The 12,484-nt window shown below is 50.3% G+C and overlaps 1 protein-coding gene across 1 annotated transcript; it reads left to right on the top strand.

Annotated features, from left to right (window-relative positions):
- Positions 1-4,033: 4,033 nt before the first annotated feature.
- LOC119269148 (protein LURP-one-related 5-like) lies at positions 4,034-5,076 on the top strand. The gene has a single exon (XM_037550916.1). The coding sequence runs from the start codon at positions 4,128-4,130 to the stop codon at positions 4,806-4,808; it is 681 nt and encodes a 226-aa protein (XP_037406813.1). The 5' UTR covers positions 4,034-4,127; the 3' UTR covers positions 4,809-5,076.
- Positions 5,077-12,484: the final 7,408 nt, after the last annotated feature.

Here is a 12,484-nt window from a genome sequence, read left to right as displayed (position 1 = left end):
CAACCTGTTTGCTATACCAACAAACTCCAGAGATGGCGATGCATATATTGGCGACCTGCCCATTTGCGCAAGGGTTGTGGCTTCGAGTGCTTGACTTGTTGATGATGCCGAGCGACATGGCGCTGCTGCCCACAGATGATACCCTCCCGAGCTGGATGACACACACTTCAGGGAGGCTTACGAAGGACGCGAAAAAAACTTGAAGATCGATCAATGCGCTCATTTGATGGTCACTATGAAAGGAGCGAAACGCCCGTGTCTTCAGCCAACAAGCCTCTACGATTGGTCAGGTTCTTTTCAACATACAGGAGGAAGCAAAGATATTGATCGATGCTGGGAGACGTTGGGTGATAGCACTAATTGAAAGGCCCAAGGAGCCTGGTTGAGGGCTAGTTTAGAAACAACAAAAACAACAACAACAACAACAACAACAACAACAACAACAACAATAACAACAACAACAACACTATTCTATTCCCCAACCCCAACCTCCGCCACTCCTTGTTTTCTTTCTGGTTACCCATTTGTAACGTTTTACTCCTAATCGCGACGAAAGCAACCAAGCTGCATTTCGTCAAAAAAAAATCATTGAAGTAATGCTATGTAACTGACGTCTTAGTGAAGAGGATGAAAAACAAATTCGCTCCTCACAAACAAAAAAAAATATTGTTTGCTGGCAGTTTTAGTTACGGCGCGAGATCAATTGATGGCAGCTTCTACTCGCTTTTTCTTTAAAAATATATCTTTTCAGAAACTGCCATGCTGTTGTGAAGAAACTGTCAACCTCTATAGAACTAAAAGGGATTGGCTAGGTGCCAGTTGACTGAATTCCTAATTTGGGTCAGTCAACTGTTCTCCACCCTCGATCTCCGATCTAACGACTGCCAAGTCGTCTTCAACCTGCCAATGCATCTTCTTCCAACCATCTGACGGAGCATCGGCCGAACCGCCGGCCACCACCACCCGCGACCGATGGCGCTACCGGGCAACCACGACGCCCCGTCCTTCCCGAAACCTCCTCCCACCACCATGTCGCTGCCGCCTCCGACCATCCCTCTAGGCCCAGGCCTCGCCTTTTCTTCTCTCCAGCAAACCTTCACCATCACCGTGCTGTCCCCCCTCCCCAACCGCCGTGCTGCCTCCCCCATTCCCCCACCCTAAGATAGATGATGGGATAGCCAGCCCAGCGAGCTTCTTCCTCCCCTCCGGCGAGTTCTTCCTCCTCTCCTTTTGTTTCTCCGTTCAACCAAAAACCGACTGACCGCAAATTTAAAAGTCAGGCGATTGACATGTATCTATTATGGAACTAAAAATGTCATACAGTATAAAAGTTCGCAAATGTCACTCACTCCCAGCAAACGTTCGCCAGACAAGAGGGTCCTATCTTTGGATCGCGCTGGTCCAGGCTTTACCGCGTGCGCTTGGTGCGCGTGCTTGCTTGCCGTGGACAAAACCGGATAGGGCTGAGCTGTACAACAAAACCTGAAAAACCAGTGACGTCAGCGTATCCCTGGTCGAGGACGGTACGCCGTGCTCGATCCATCGACGCAGGACGGCAGGATCAGTCGCCGCCGTGCCGAGACTCCAATTTTCTCTCGAGTTCGGTGTATGTATGGCACGCCGTGCATCGAACCCGGCAGCGTCAACTTGATCGGTCGGCGCTTCTGTTAGGTCCGTCCACCCATGTGCACGTACGAGGCGCCCAAGATGTACGCGTCATCACGTTCACGTAGCGTACTCCATTGCCCCATGCTGTACTCTGTCTACACGTTTGCTGCGATCCGAGGAAACAATCCGGCGGCGCAATTAATCCTCACGCGCAGTCCGCGCCATACGCCGGCCGGCCACCGTGGTCGCCGCGCGTTGCGCCAAGTCGTCGTCGGCCTCGCGACCTCGACGGCATGGGAATGGGGATTATTGGCTTGCTAGGTGCCTAGGGCTGTGGACGTGGCTGCGCCGGCTAGCTAGGAACGCACCTCGATCGTACTCCTGTCGTATTCGTGCGTTCGTCCGGGTTCAATGCTTGCACCGCCACTTGTTGGGTGTTGGCCAGAGAGTGCCACTTGTGCGCCATCCGTTCCGTACCACAGCGCCAGCGAGGCGAACCTGCGGAAGAAAAACCCGGCCCGGAAAACCAAATCTTATGACAAACCATCCACCTACGCCTTCAAACGATGCCAAGAAGCACCATCACGGCGAGGGCGAGGCATGGAGAGGACAAACCATCTCACCACCGTTAACTATGGACTAAAACCTAATCTAAAAACTTCACCCTACCACCACCGGTCCGAAACAAACAGGTCCCTGCCCCTCTTGTCACCGAAGTGGCGAACAGAGGGAGTGAGAGGCCCGTGATCTCGCCGACGAGGAGCTAGACCACCGGCGCTGCCCTAGCTCCTAGGATTTCGCGGGAGGGAGGCAGGAAGAAAAACGCTTCGTGAGATACAATCTAACATTTATTGTAGTTATGTCATTTGATTACTACCATGTGTTGAACAACTTTCTAGAATACACCCTATAAGGCTTATCTCATTTCATATGAGAAATGCCAAGAAGCAATACAAATTGCCGTGAGTGGCTACGCCGCTACTCCCTCCATTCTAAGTCAATATTTTGTTTTAAATTAGACTTTTTCTAGTTGATCAAGTTATAAAAAACTACATTAACATCTAGAATATTAAAATTGACTCTTACGATTCCCACAGTTTATCTTTATTCCTCCGTTTTGTGAGGTCCACACCATCAAGTTTGGTGGCCATTCCCACCTGCTCAAAGATCCTCTTAAACCATCCTCCAACTTCAACCCTAATCTAAACCTCTAACTCATCTCATTTTTGATTTTGCCTTGACTCTGTCAACAACATTTGTGTATGTGACACTGTGTCACAGCTGCTACTGGCTCGAATTAAATCCCGCCTTGCATTGACACCGCCATGCCCTCAGCGGCTCGATCTCCTGCCCGGTGCCGTGGTGGGCTCCAACTCGTGCTCACCAATATCAAGGAAGATGAGATAGAGAAGAGGAGATTGCTTTCAAGTCATCAACGGATGCCAGTGATTACAAGCTGTAGCCTGAACGATGTCGTGGTGGGCTACAACTCGTACTCACTAGTATCAAAGAAGATGAGTGAAAGAAGAGGAGATTGTTTCCGACAACAAAAAACCCGATTATCGATGAATTCGATTTTAGTCAACACGAAATTAACAAATCCGTTGCAATATGCTAATATATCAATATGTAGAACATCAAATTAGTCTCATGATACTTTTCTAGTCATCCTCACCCTTATTCCTCCGTTTCGTTGGCTCCACACTATCCAGATTGATGGCCACCACCACTTGTTAAAACGTTTCACTAAACCACCCTTGGTTTACCGATGACTCCTTTGACCCGAACCCTAATTTGAACCCTGGCCCATCTCAAGTTTAAAATTGCCCCGACCCCACCAAGAATGCTAGGCCTGTGTCATTGTTGGCTCCGGCTGAAATTACGTCTCGCCACGCCTCGGCGCCGCCATCTGCTCAACAGCTTGGGATCCCACCCAGCGTCATGGCGGGATCCGACTCGCACCCACCGTTATACTCCCTTCGTTCCTAAATGTAATTCTTTTTAGAGATTCCACTACAAACTACATACAGATGTATATAGGCATATTTTAGAGTATATGTTCATTCATTTTGCTTTGTATATAGTACATAGTGGAATCTCTAAAAAGAGAGGGAGAGAGAAGAGGAGATTTTTTCCAACAAAAAACCGATTGTCGGTGAATTCAATTTCAGTCAGCACGAAATTAACAAATCCGTTGCAATATACACATATATACTCCTTCGTATCCACCTTTTAAGTTGTTCACAAGACCCGTCCAATGGACCGAGTGCATGCACCTCCGAAAGGACGAATGCGTTGCGACATCAACACTCTGATACCCCACCACCTTCGAATCTACACCGACCGTTCTCACTTCATCCCTACTGAACTGAACGCCAACGCGGAGCGTGTGGTCTCCTTCTATATATCGTGGACCTCGGAGCCTCGAGCTCCCGAACCTTACCAAAGCAAGCAAGCAAGCAACGAGAGCGCGCGCCCCGGCCTTCGAGCACAGGCAGCTCGCGCCCGCGCAGAGGGAGATGCAGCAGCTAGCAGCAATGGCGGTGGTGGGCGAGGAGTACTGCGACCTCAAGGAGCGGCTGCTCACAGTGCGCAAGACCTCCCACTTCTCCCCCGGCGACGGCTTCGCGGCCTACGACAACCGCACCGGCGGCCTCGCCTTCCGCGCCGACACCTACGGCCGCGGCCACGGCGGGGGCGCCGCCTCCCCGGGCGAGCTCGCGCTGCTCGGCCCCGCCGGCGAGCCCCTCCTCACCGTGCGCCGCCGCCGCCCGTCCCTGCACCAGCGCTGGGAGGGCTTCCTGGGCGCCCGCGCCGACGGCCAGAAGTCCCTCTTCTCCGCCCGGAGGTCCTCCATTCTCGGCGGCGCCGGGCGCGGCGCCGTCGTCGAGCTCCTCCCTTCCCCCGCCTCCGCCGCTGCCGCCGAGCTCCGCGTCGAGGGCTCCTTCGGACGGCGCTGCTGCCGCGTGGTGGCCAAGGGCGAGGACGGGGAGGAGACGGTGGTGGCGGAGATCCGGAGGAAGGTGGACGAGGCGGCGCGGGTGGTGATGGGCAGGGACGTGTTCGTGCTGCGGGTTGGCCCCGGCTTCGACGCGGCCTTCGCCATGGGTATCGTCCTCGTGCTCGACCAGATCGCCGGGGACGAGGCCGACGGCGGCGACGCCGGACAGGATGTTGCCGTCCACGCCAGGATTTGGTGATCCGAGAGTCGTCTGTTTCTTGGTTTAGCCGTAGACAGTTGGTGAACTTATTTTCTCCCAACTTTTTCTTCCTCTGTGCTCGTGCCCCTGCCCTCGATCGACAATGTACAATACGTGCTGGATTTGTTGCTGAAGTCTGTTTTTTGTATCTAGCAACCGCCGGTTTAGCAGAAAATTTCTGCTAAGAATAAGATCAGCATCACTTGGAGAAACTGTGTTGGATCTCGCAGCTACTGTTCTATCAATTTCTGCATTCCGGTTCCGGTTGCTAGCCGCTGTTCTCTTCTTTTTCCAACAGTCTGGACTAACATCGTTCAATATCCTTTGTATGCACAGGTAATCTACCTCAGCTGCTTTACTCGAAACACAAGATATCCTTTTCATTTTCAGTCAACAATGTGGAAACTTTGTGTGGTAGCATACTAGCCAAGGAGTAGTTAGTGATGTGAAAGAGTGCAAGTTGCCCAAGAAAATTGGGAGTATCCAAATAATGGAGATACTCTCTGTGGCGCAGAGATCGCAAAGGGAGGTCTAACTGGTTGATTGGCCCCTAGCTTCCCACAAAGCAAAGATGCCTGACAGCGCGCTGTATGTGCTGTGCTGCGTGCACAGTGCACGCAGAAGCGGCATGATACACGTGGGGATGTAGAAATACCAACGACAAGCACGTCACGTACATGATCCAGACATAAAAACTATACTCGATAATGATAATAAAGATAATCCAGCAATAAATCAAGGACAGCGAAACGAATCCGCGAGCGAGCGCGCGTTCGGTGTATGGATGATCTTGCTTGGCATAGAGAATGACTTCATTAGCAGATAAGACAAGCAACTTAATAATACATGAGTACTACTCCCTCCGTTCCAAAATATAGGTCTTTCTAGAGATTTTAACAAGTGACTACATACAAAGTAAAATGAGTGAATCTACACTCTAAAATATGTCTATATACATCCGTATGTTGTAGTCCATTTGAAATGTTTAAAAAGACTTCTATTTAAGAACGGAGGGAGTACGTTCTAGTCTACTCGGTATGGAAATGGAATGCACTGCCTGTTTATGTTCTTTTGCGTGTGCCTTTTGACGTCAGCTGCAGCACACTTGCATGCTCGAACAATTCTTTCTTTTTGAAGCTGCATGCTCGAATTATTCTCCTCGTTATTTTAGGCTTGATCAGGTCCGGCCGTACGTGTAGGCTCTGCAAAAATTATAAGAGCAAGGGTTTGTATATTGCGCGCCCTCCTGTCACGTTGCATGGGCATATATGCTCCTCCATCGATCCCACGCACGCGCGCGCGGGAAGATACGGCGATCTCCCTCCTTCCCTTTTGCGCTAGACCGCACATGATAATGCTGCCGAGCATCCGCTACCGCTAGCCCTCCCTCCTACCGGCTACCGCTCGCTGTTGTTTCCAAGTGGTTCTGTTCCCTTCCGTCCGTCGGTCGGTCGGTCGGTCGGCCATCGATTCGGTTGGTGGTGGTCACAGGCTCACAGCGCAGGACAGGAGGTGAGGTGATGATCGGATGTCCTGAAACCGACCATCGGTATGCAGTGGCGGGCAGCCAAGCAGGGGAAGGGACAGGGTCGGCACCGCCGCCATGAGCACTTGCCGGTGCATGCTGTTCCACGGAATCGGGCCCGGCCGGCCGGCACACGTCGCCAACAGCGAGCGTGATGTGATCGCTCACCAAGTACTTATCAGGCGTGCCTACGGTACGAAATAAGGCCATCTTCATCGCGCGACCCCAAACGGACGTTTGGTTTGGCTATATTTTGTCATTTTGGGGCGCCGACAGGGTTCGACCGTGTCCGGTCTTGTTCGTCGGGTCGTGCGTGCGTCCACCGCGCGGCCGCACCCCAAATCACGTCCGCGTTGGACATGATTTGAAAAAAAAAAGAAAAACATAAATAAAATGACTAAAAAAATTAAATAAGCGCAGTTTAATAAACATAAAATTTAGTTAGGGTTGTCACGGCCACAAAATGGCCTAGTTTCACTCCAACTTGACATAATTAAACATAAAAAAGAAAATAAAAAACGGCCGCCGCCAGCGCGCTCCTGCCCATGCCCGTCGATGCCGTCGCCGTCGCCGTCTTCAGTGGCCGCCGGCATCGTCGTCGTCGCTGACGAGGTCCACGTAGGCCGGCGGCGTCCAGAGGTGGGCCGGCGGTGCGTGGTATACGGGGGCGGGCTGGACGGCAGGAGGTGCCAGCACGATCTCCTCCCGTGGCGACGCCTCCCGCTCCGGTGACCGCGGCGGAGTGGCGCACCAGTTCACGCCCACGGCGGCGGCCATCTCCGGTGCAGTGCAGGACCAGCCCCACCCCTGGCCCAGCAGACCCAGGTGGAACGCGGCCACCGGCTCTTCCTCCATCGCCTCCTCCTCGGGGATGGCTACCTCGCCGGCGGCGGAGCGGGCCATCATCTCCTCCAGGCCCTTCCATTGCCGCTCATCATGTGTGTACATGGAGTCCTCCATGACATGCGCCATGAGACGGGCCTCCTCCTCCGCTGTCATGCGAGGAGGTGGTGGTGGAGATGACGAAGGCGACGGCGAGGGCGTGGGCGTGAGGCCGGGCACCAGCCTACGCCCCGCTCTGGGGAGCAGGCGCTGCGCGCTCTCGACGTGGCCGCCGCGGCCCAGACGCAGTGCCGGCGACGAAGGAGGCACGCCGCACGTCGTGCTCGTCCCTGAGCCAGGTATCCCAGAGGGAGGAGTCCGGGGCGTACCTATCGTCGTAGTACAGGTCGTCGGGGAGGAGGCGGCGGCGGCGCTCGATCTCTTGACGGCGTGCACGGCCGCTCGCCAGGACCGGCGGGATCGGCACACGGTCGGCGCTGAGGTGCCATCCGTTGGGGAGGTGGACGTCGCTCCAGGGGAGCGGCGTCCTCGTCTCCCAATAAAGGCGGCACACCGACGCGCGGATGTAGTGCCGGTCGCGCTCGCCGGCGAATGTGGGGGCGATGGAGAAAGCGGGCGGTGCGGGGGCCCGGCGTGGGGTGATGCGGCCTCCTTCTTCACGGAGCCGGCGCGGCGCCCCGACGAGGAGCCGGCCTCGCGGTCGTGCTTCCCCTTGCGGTTCCAGAAGCCCATGGCTTCGAGGTGGCCGGCCGGCGAGCTCGACAAAGGATGGCTAGGGTTTAGCGCGGTCGGGTTTCGAGGAGGCCGCGGGATGGAGTGAGGCAGTGTGGACGATGACCGGTCCACGAGTTCCCCATTTAAGAAGGACGGCGACCTTCCACTGGACCGACGACAGGCGGGGTTGGCCACCCGTGCGCATTGATGTTGTCGGGTGAGAGGTAGGTAGCCGCCCCGCCACGCGGCCAGACACGGACGAGCGGCGCGTCCGTTCGGTGTCCGCGATGACCCAAAGCCGACGCAAAGATGCGCTCGAAATGTGTCGGCCCGGACACAAAACGGATCAGATAGATCCGGGCCGTCGCGCGCTGGACCGTTTCATTTGTCCGTTTTACTTCAAACGAATAAGGTCGGACAGGATGAGATCGCGCGATGGAGTTGGCCTAAGTACCTGCCAAAGTTTCCTCAAGGCCATGATCAGATCAGGGAACGCTAGCTAGCTAGCAAAGAGTCGTTGCACGTTTTCATCCTGATGAAGAACCTGGGGGAGCATTCCTTCCTTTCTCGCACTCGCGAGGCTGCAGTGTCGGTCGTCAGTATAGTGTGTGGTGTGTACGCAGGGCATAAATAAATTTGTACGACTAATACGTGTGGTGTGGGCTGTTTAATAAAGGTGCATGCTACTGTTGAATTGGTTCTCCTCTCCGGGAACTTTTGAGCGCGACGGGATAGATGGTCGTGACTCGTGAACGTGCTTAATTATATATACGACTGCAGGCCACACATGCTTAAATTTTTCTCTCTAGCTACCAAATCCTCTTGAAAAAGCAATGGAATTTCACTAGTATTTTCCGTGTTCTCCGCGGTCCTGGCACCTTTCGCCTTTCTTGACAAACTCCGCAAACGCATGGAGTGAATGAGTATAAACTATAACCGGCGAAAGTACGTCGCTCATACGTACATACGGCCACCAAAGCCATGTGTTACTCCTGCTTGTGCTTGGTATGGTAGTGGACATGGGTCGGTTCAACAGTGCAACTTGCTTGAGGAGCACCGTGTAGCTTTCAGACGCGCTTTGAGCCAAGATTCTTGGATCACAAGGTTGCGTTCACAAAAATCTGAAACAGAAAAGGTATCCATCCCATGGAGATTGCTGCCCGTGTTCTACGTGCCTAGCGACCCTAACGCGTCTTCTCCCGAAGGAGGGAAATGTACACCCGTTGGCTAGCTCTCAGATGTCAGTGCACCTGATATGGAAAAAACATACCATTAGCAATTGTAAAAAAAGTTTAAAAACATTGTTTCAAGAAAAGTTTAAAAAATCTGAACTTTTTGAAAATATACTTGACCTTCTGTTGTACCCGTATAAAAAGTTTCGTCAATGAAAACTTTCATAACTTCTGGGGAAAAACATTTTTTAGGACAAAAAGAATGAACAGTAACTTGTACTCCCTCTGTTTCATAATGTAGTGCATATAGATTTTTTTTTGAAAATTCAAACCTCATAAACTTTGACCAAGCTTGTGCGAAAAAAATTACATCTAGAATGCCAAACATATGTCATTAGATTCATGGTAAGAGGTAGTTTCATATTTTATATATTTGAAGTTTCTCTATGAACTTAGTCAAAGTTTGCAAAATTTGACTTTTCAAAAAATCTATGTGCGCAACGTTATGGAACGGAGGGAGTCTATAGTGTCGAATTTGTTTTTTTTTCTGCCCACAATCAAAGTTATTCCTTGGCAAAAAAATTTACACGAGTGTAACACTTGATCATGTTTGTTGCCAAAAAATTTCAGGATTTTTTGACTTTTTTTGCACTTACTATTTAAAAAGGAAAATCAGATGCACTGACACCCGAGAGTCAAACATCTACCTCCAATCCTAGAAGGACTATTTAGAAAACGGAAATCATACCGAGTGAATGTTTTCTGGAGTGGTTTTTTGAGGGAAGATTGCCTGGTGCGTCTGATCCCACGTGCGAGTCTCTAAGTGGTGACATGTGGCAATTCCCGCCGGCGCACCATTCACGCTCATGGCCGACGCAAGCGTTCCCCCCAACGCACCATCCCAAGTCAACGTCCCCATGTTTAGCATGGCACTCTCATATGATGTAGCATGACAATTATTGAAGCATGTATGACAACTTCTTTTTTTTTTTGAAAAGGAGGTCATCCCCGGCCTCTGCATCGGAGAGATGCATGCGGTCACTTTATTAAAAAATGACGAATCAAACAAAGTCTGGTCTACAAAGTACAGCTCACAGAAGAAGCAAAGAAATAAAGAGTACAAAGCTCAAAGCCGCATCCGGCTGGACGGAGATTCATTAAGGACCTATCCTATGCAGCGACCGCCATCCAAACCGATTGAAAAAAACCGTGCTGCCATCTCCCATCGGTTGCACCCAGTAGCCAGCTGCTCCCTGGAGGCCGTAGGAGTGAGTAATGATCACATACAGATCCATGTCATAGCCCTGAATATAACCTGCAATAAATTAATCATAGGTCTTATGTTCAAAATCATATCATTCATGCAGTTCCATATAGCCCAAAGAAGTGCGCATATTCCAATCCAAATATTGGACATGATATGAGTAGTCACCCCATTTAGCCACGTTCAAACAACGTTTCAATGCTATCTGGAGGAATAATATTAAAAGCTACATGAACAGACCGCCAAAGTAACTTCGCGAGAGGGCAATCAAGAAATAAATGTTGTATTGTTTCATCATGAACACAAAAACAACAACGCGAGCTACCTACCCATGTCCGCCTTAATAAGTTATTTTTGGTAAGGATAACTTGTTTGTGAACAAACCACATAAAAATCTCAATTCGTAAAGGAATCTTAACTTGCCAAATGTGAAGCGATCATCGGATTGGGCCAGAATTTATAAGATCTAAGCACATCGACTTAATCATGAACACTCCGTTACTCGTTAGCTTCCAGCTAAAAGAGTCTCCCTGATCTGATAGGTGAACGTCCATTAACCTCCTGACAAAGTGTAGCCAGGAGGTCCATCGTTCCCCTACTAGAGACCTCCTAAACTAGATATTTAAAGGTACCTCCTGCATCACCGTTGCTACGTAATCTTCCTTACGTTGAGCAATACGATACAGGGAAGGATATTGGAGAGCTAGCGGTGTGTCACCTAACCACGTATCCTCCCAAAACTTTGTTGTTGTTCCGTCCCCAACAATAAACTTCACCCTATGGAAGAAGGTTTCTTTCACTCTCATGATTCCCTTCCAAAATGGTGAATCGTTAGGTCTTACAGTAACCTTGGCTAGAGTTTTGGAGTGCAAATATTTATTACGGAGGATTTGTGCCCACATTCCTTCGGAATGTTGTGATAATCTATAAAGCCATTTGCTCAACAAGCACTTATTTTTCACCTCAAGGTTCTCGATCCCAAGACACCCCCCAGTCTTTTGGTCGACAAATAATATCCCATCTTGCCAGGCAATATTTTGTCTTAACCTCGTCAGACTGCCAAAAAAATCGAGATCGATAGAAGTCTAATCTCTTGCATACCCCTTTGGGCACCTCAAAAAAAGACAGGAGGAACATCGGCATACTCGTTAGGACCGAATTTATCAATACGAGCCTTCCTCCATAAGACATAAGCTTAGTTTCTTCTCGAATCGATCCTCGATACATTTCCATTCTTTATTAGTCAATTTCCTATGATGAATTGGAATACCTAGATAACTGAAGGGCAAAGATCCCATTTCACAACCGAACAGGTTCTTGTAATTGTCTTGGTCTTCTTTGGCACTGCCAAAGCAGAATAATTCACTCTTGTTAAAATTGATCTTTAACCCCAACAATTGTTCAAATAGGCATAATACTAGTTTCATATTTCTGGCTTTTGAGAGGTCGTGCCCCATGAATATAATGGTGTCATCCGCATATTGTAGGATTGAGACTCCCCCATCCACCAAATGGGGAACTAGTCCACCTACCAAGCCCTTCTCCTTGGCTCGACCTATGAGAACTGTCAACATGTCTGCCACAATATTGAACAGTATCGGAGACATCGGGTCTCCTTGTCTCAGGCCTTTATGCGTTTGAAAGTAATGACCAATGTCATCATTCACCTTTATCCCAACACTACATCTCTGGCCAAAGGAATCCCCCTGATTCCTCCATGTCTCATTAAATCCTTTCATGTGCATGGCTTGCTGCAGAAAAGGCCATTTGACCTTGTCATAGGCCTTCTCAAAGTCCACTTTGAATATAACTCCATCGAGTTTCTTCGAGTGGATTTCACGTAAAGTTTCATGTAAGACAAATACCCCCTCTAGGATGTGTCTTCCAGGCATGAAGGCAGTCCGACTTGGTTGCACCATCGAATGGGCAACCTTTGTCAGCCTGTTGGTGGCCACTTTCGTGAAGATCTTGAAACTCACATTCAATAGACAAATGGGCTTGAATTGCTCTATGTGAATGGCTTCCTCCTTCTTAGGCAGAAGAGTAATTGAAAGAACATGCGGCGCCCCCATGTTTAGTTTTGGTAATTGATGACAATCTCTATGGACTAATGGTTGCCTTGAGTTATATTTGAAGGTTTTGTCCATAGGCTTTTCTT

The sequence above is a fragment of the Triticum dicoccoides genome, chromosome 3A (genome assembly GCF_002162155.2).
Source record: "Triticum dicoccoides isolate Atlit2015 ecotype Zavitan chromosome 3A, WEW_v2.0, whole genome shotgun sequence".
In the NCBI taxonomy this organism is placed as follows: Eukaryota; Viridiplantae; Streptophyta; class Magnoliopsida; order Poales; family Poaceae; genus Triticum; species Triticum dicoccoides.
The sequence above is the reverse complement of the archived record's forward strand: the minus strand, read 5'-3'. Positions and strand labels throughout refer to the sequence as shown.

Coding starts and splice junctions, on each gene's coding strand:
- LOC119269148 (XM_037550916.1), top strand. CDS start 4,128: ATGCAGCAGCTAGCAGCAATGGCGGTGGTGGGCGAGGAGTACTGCGAC.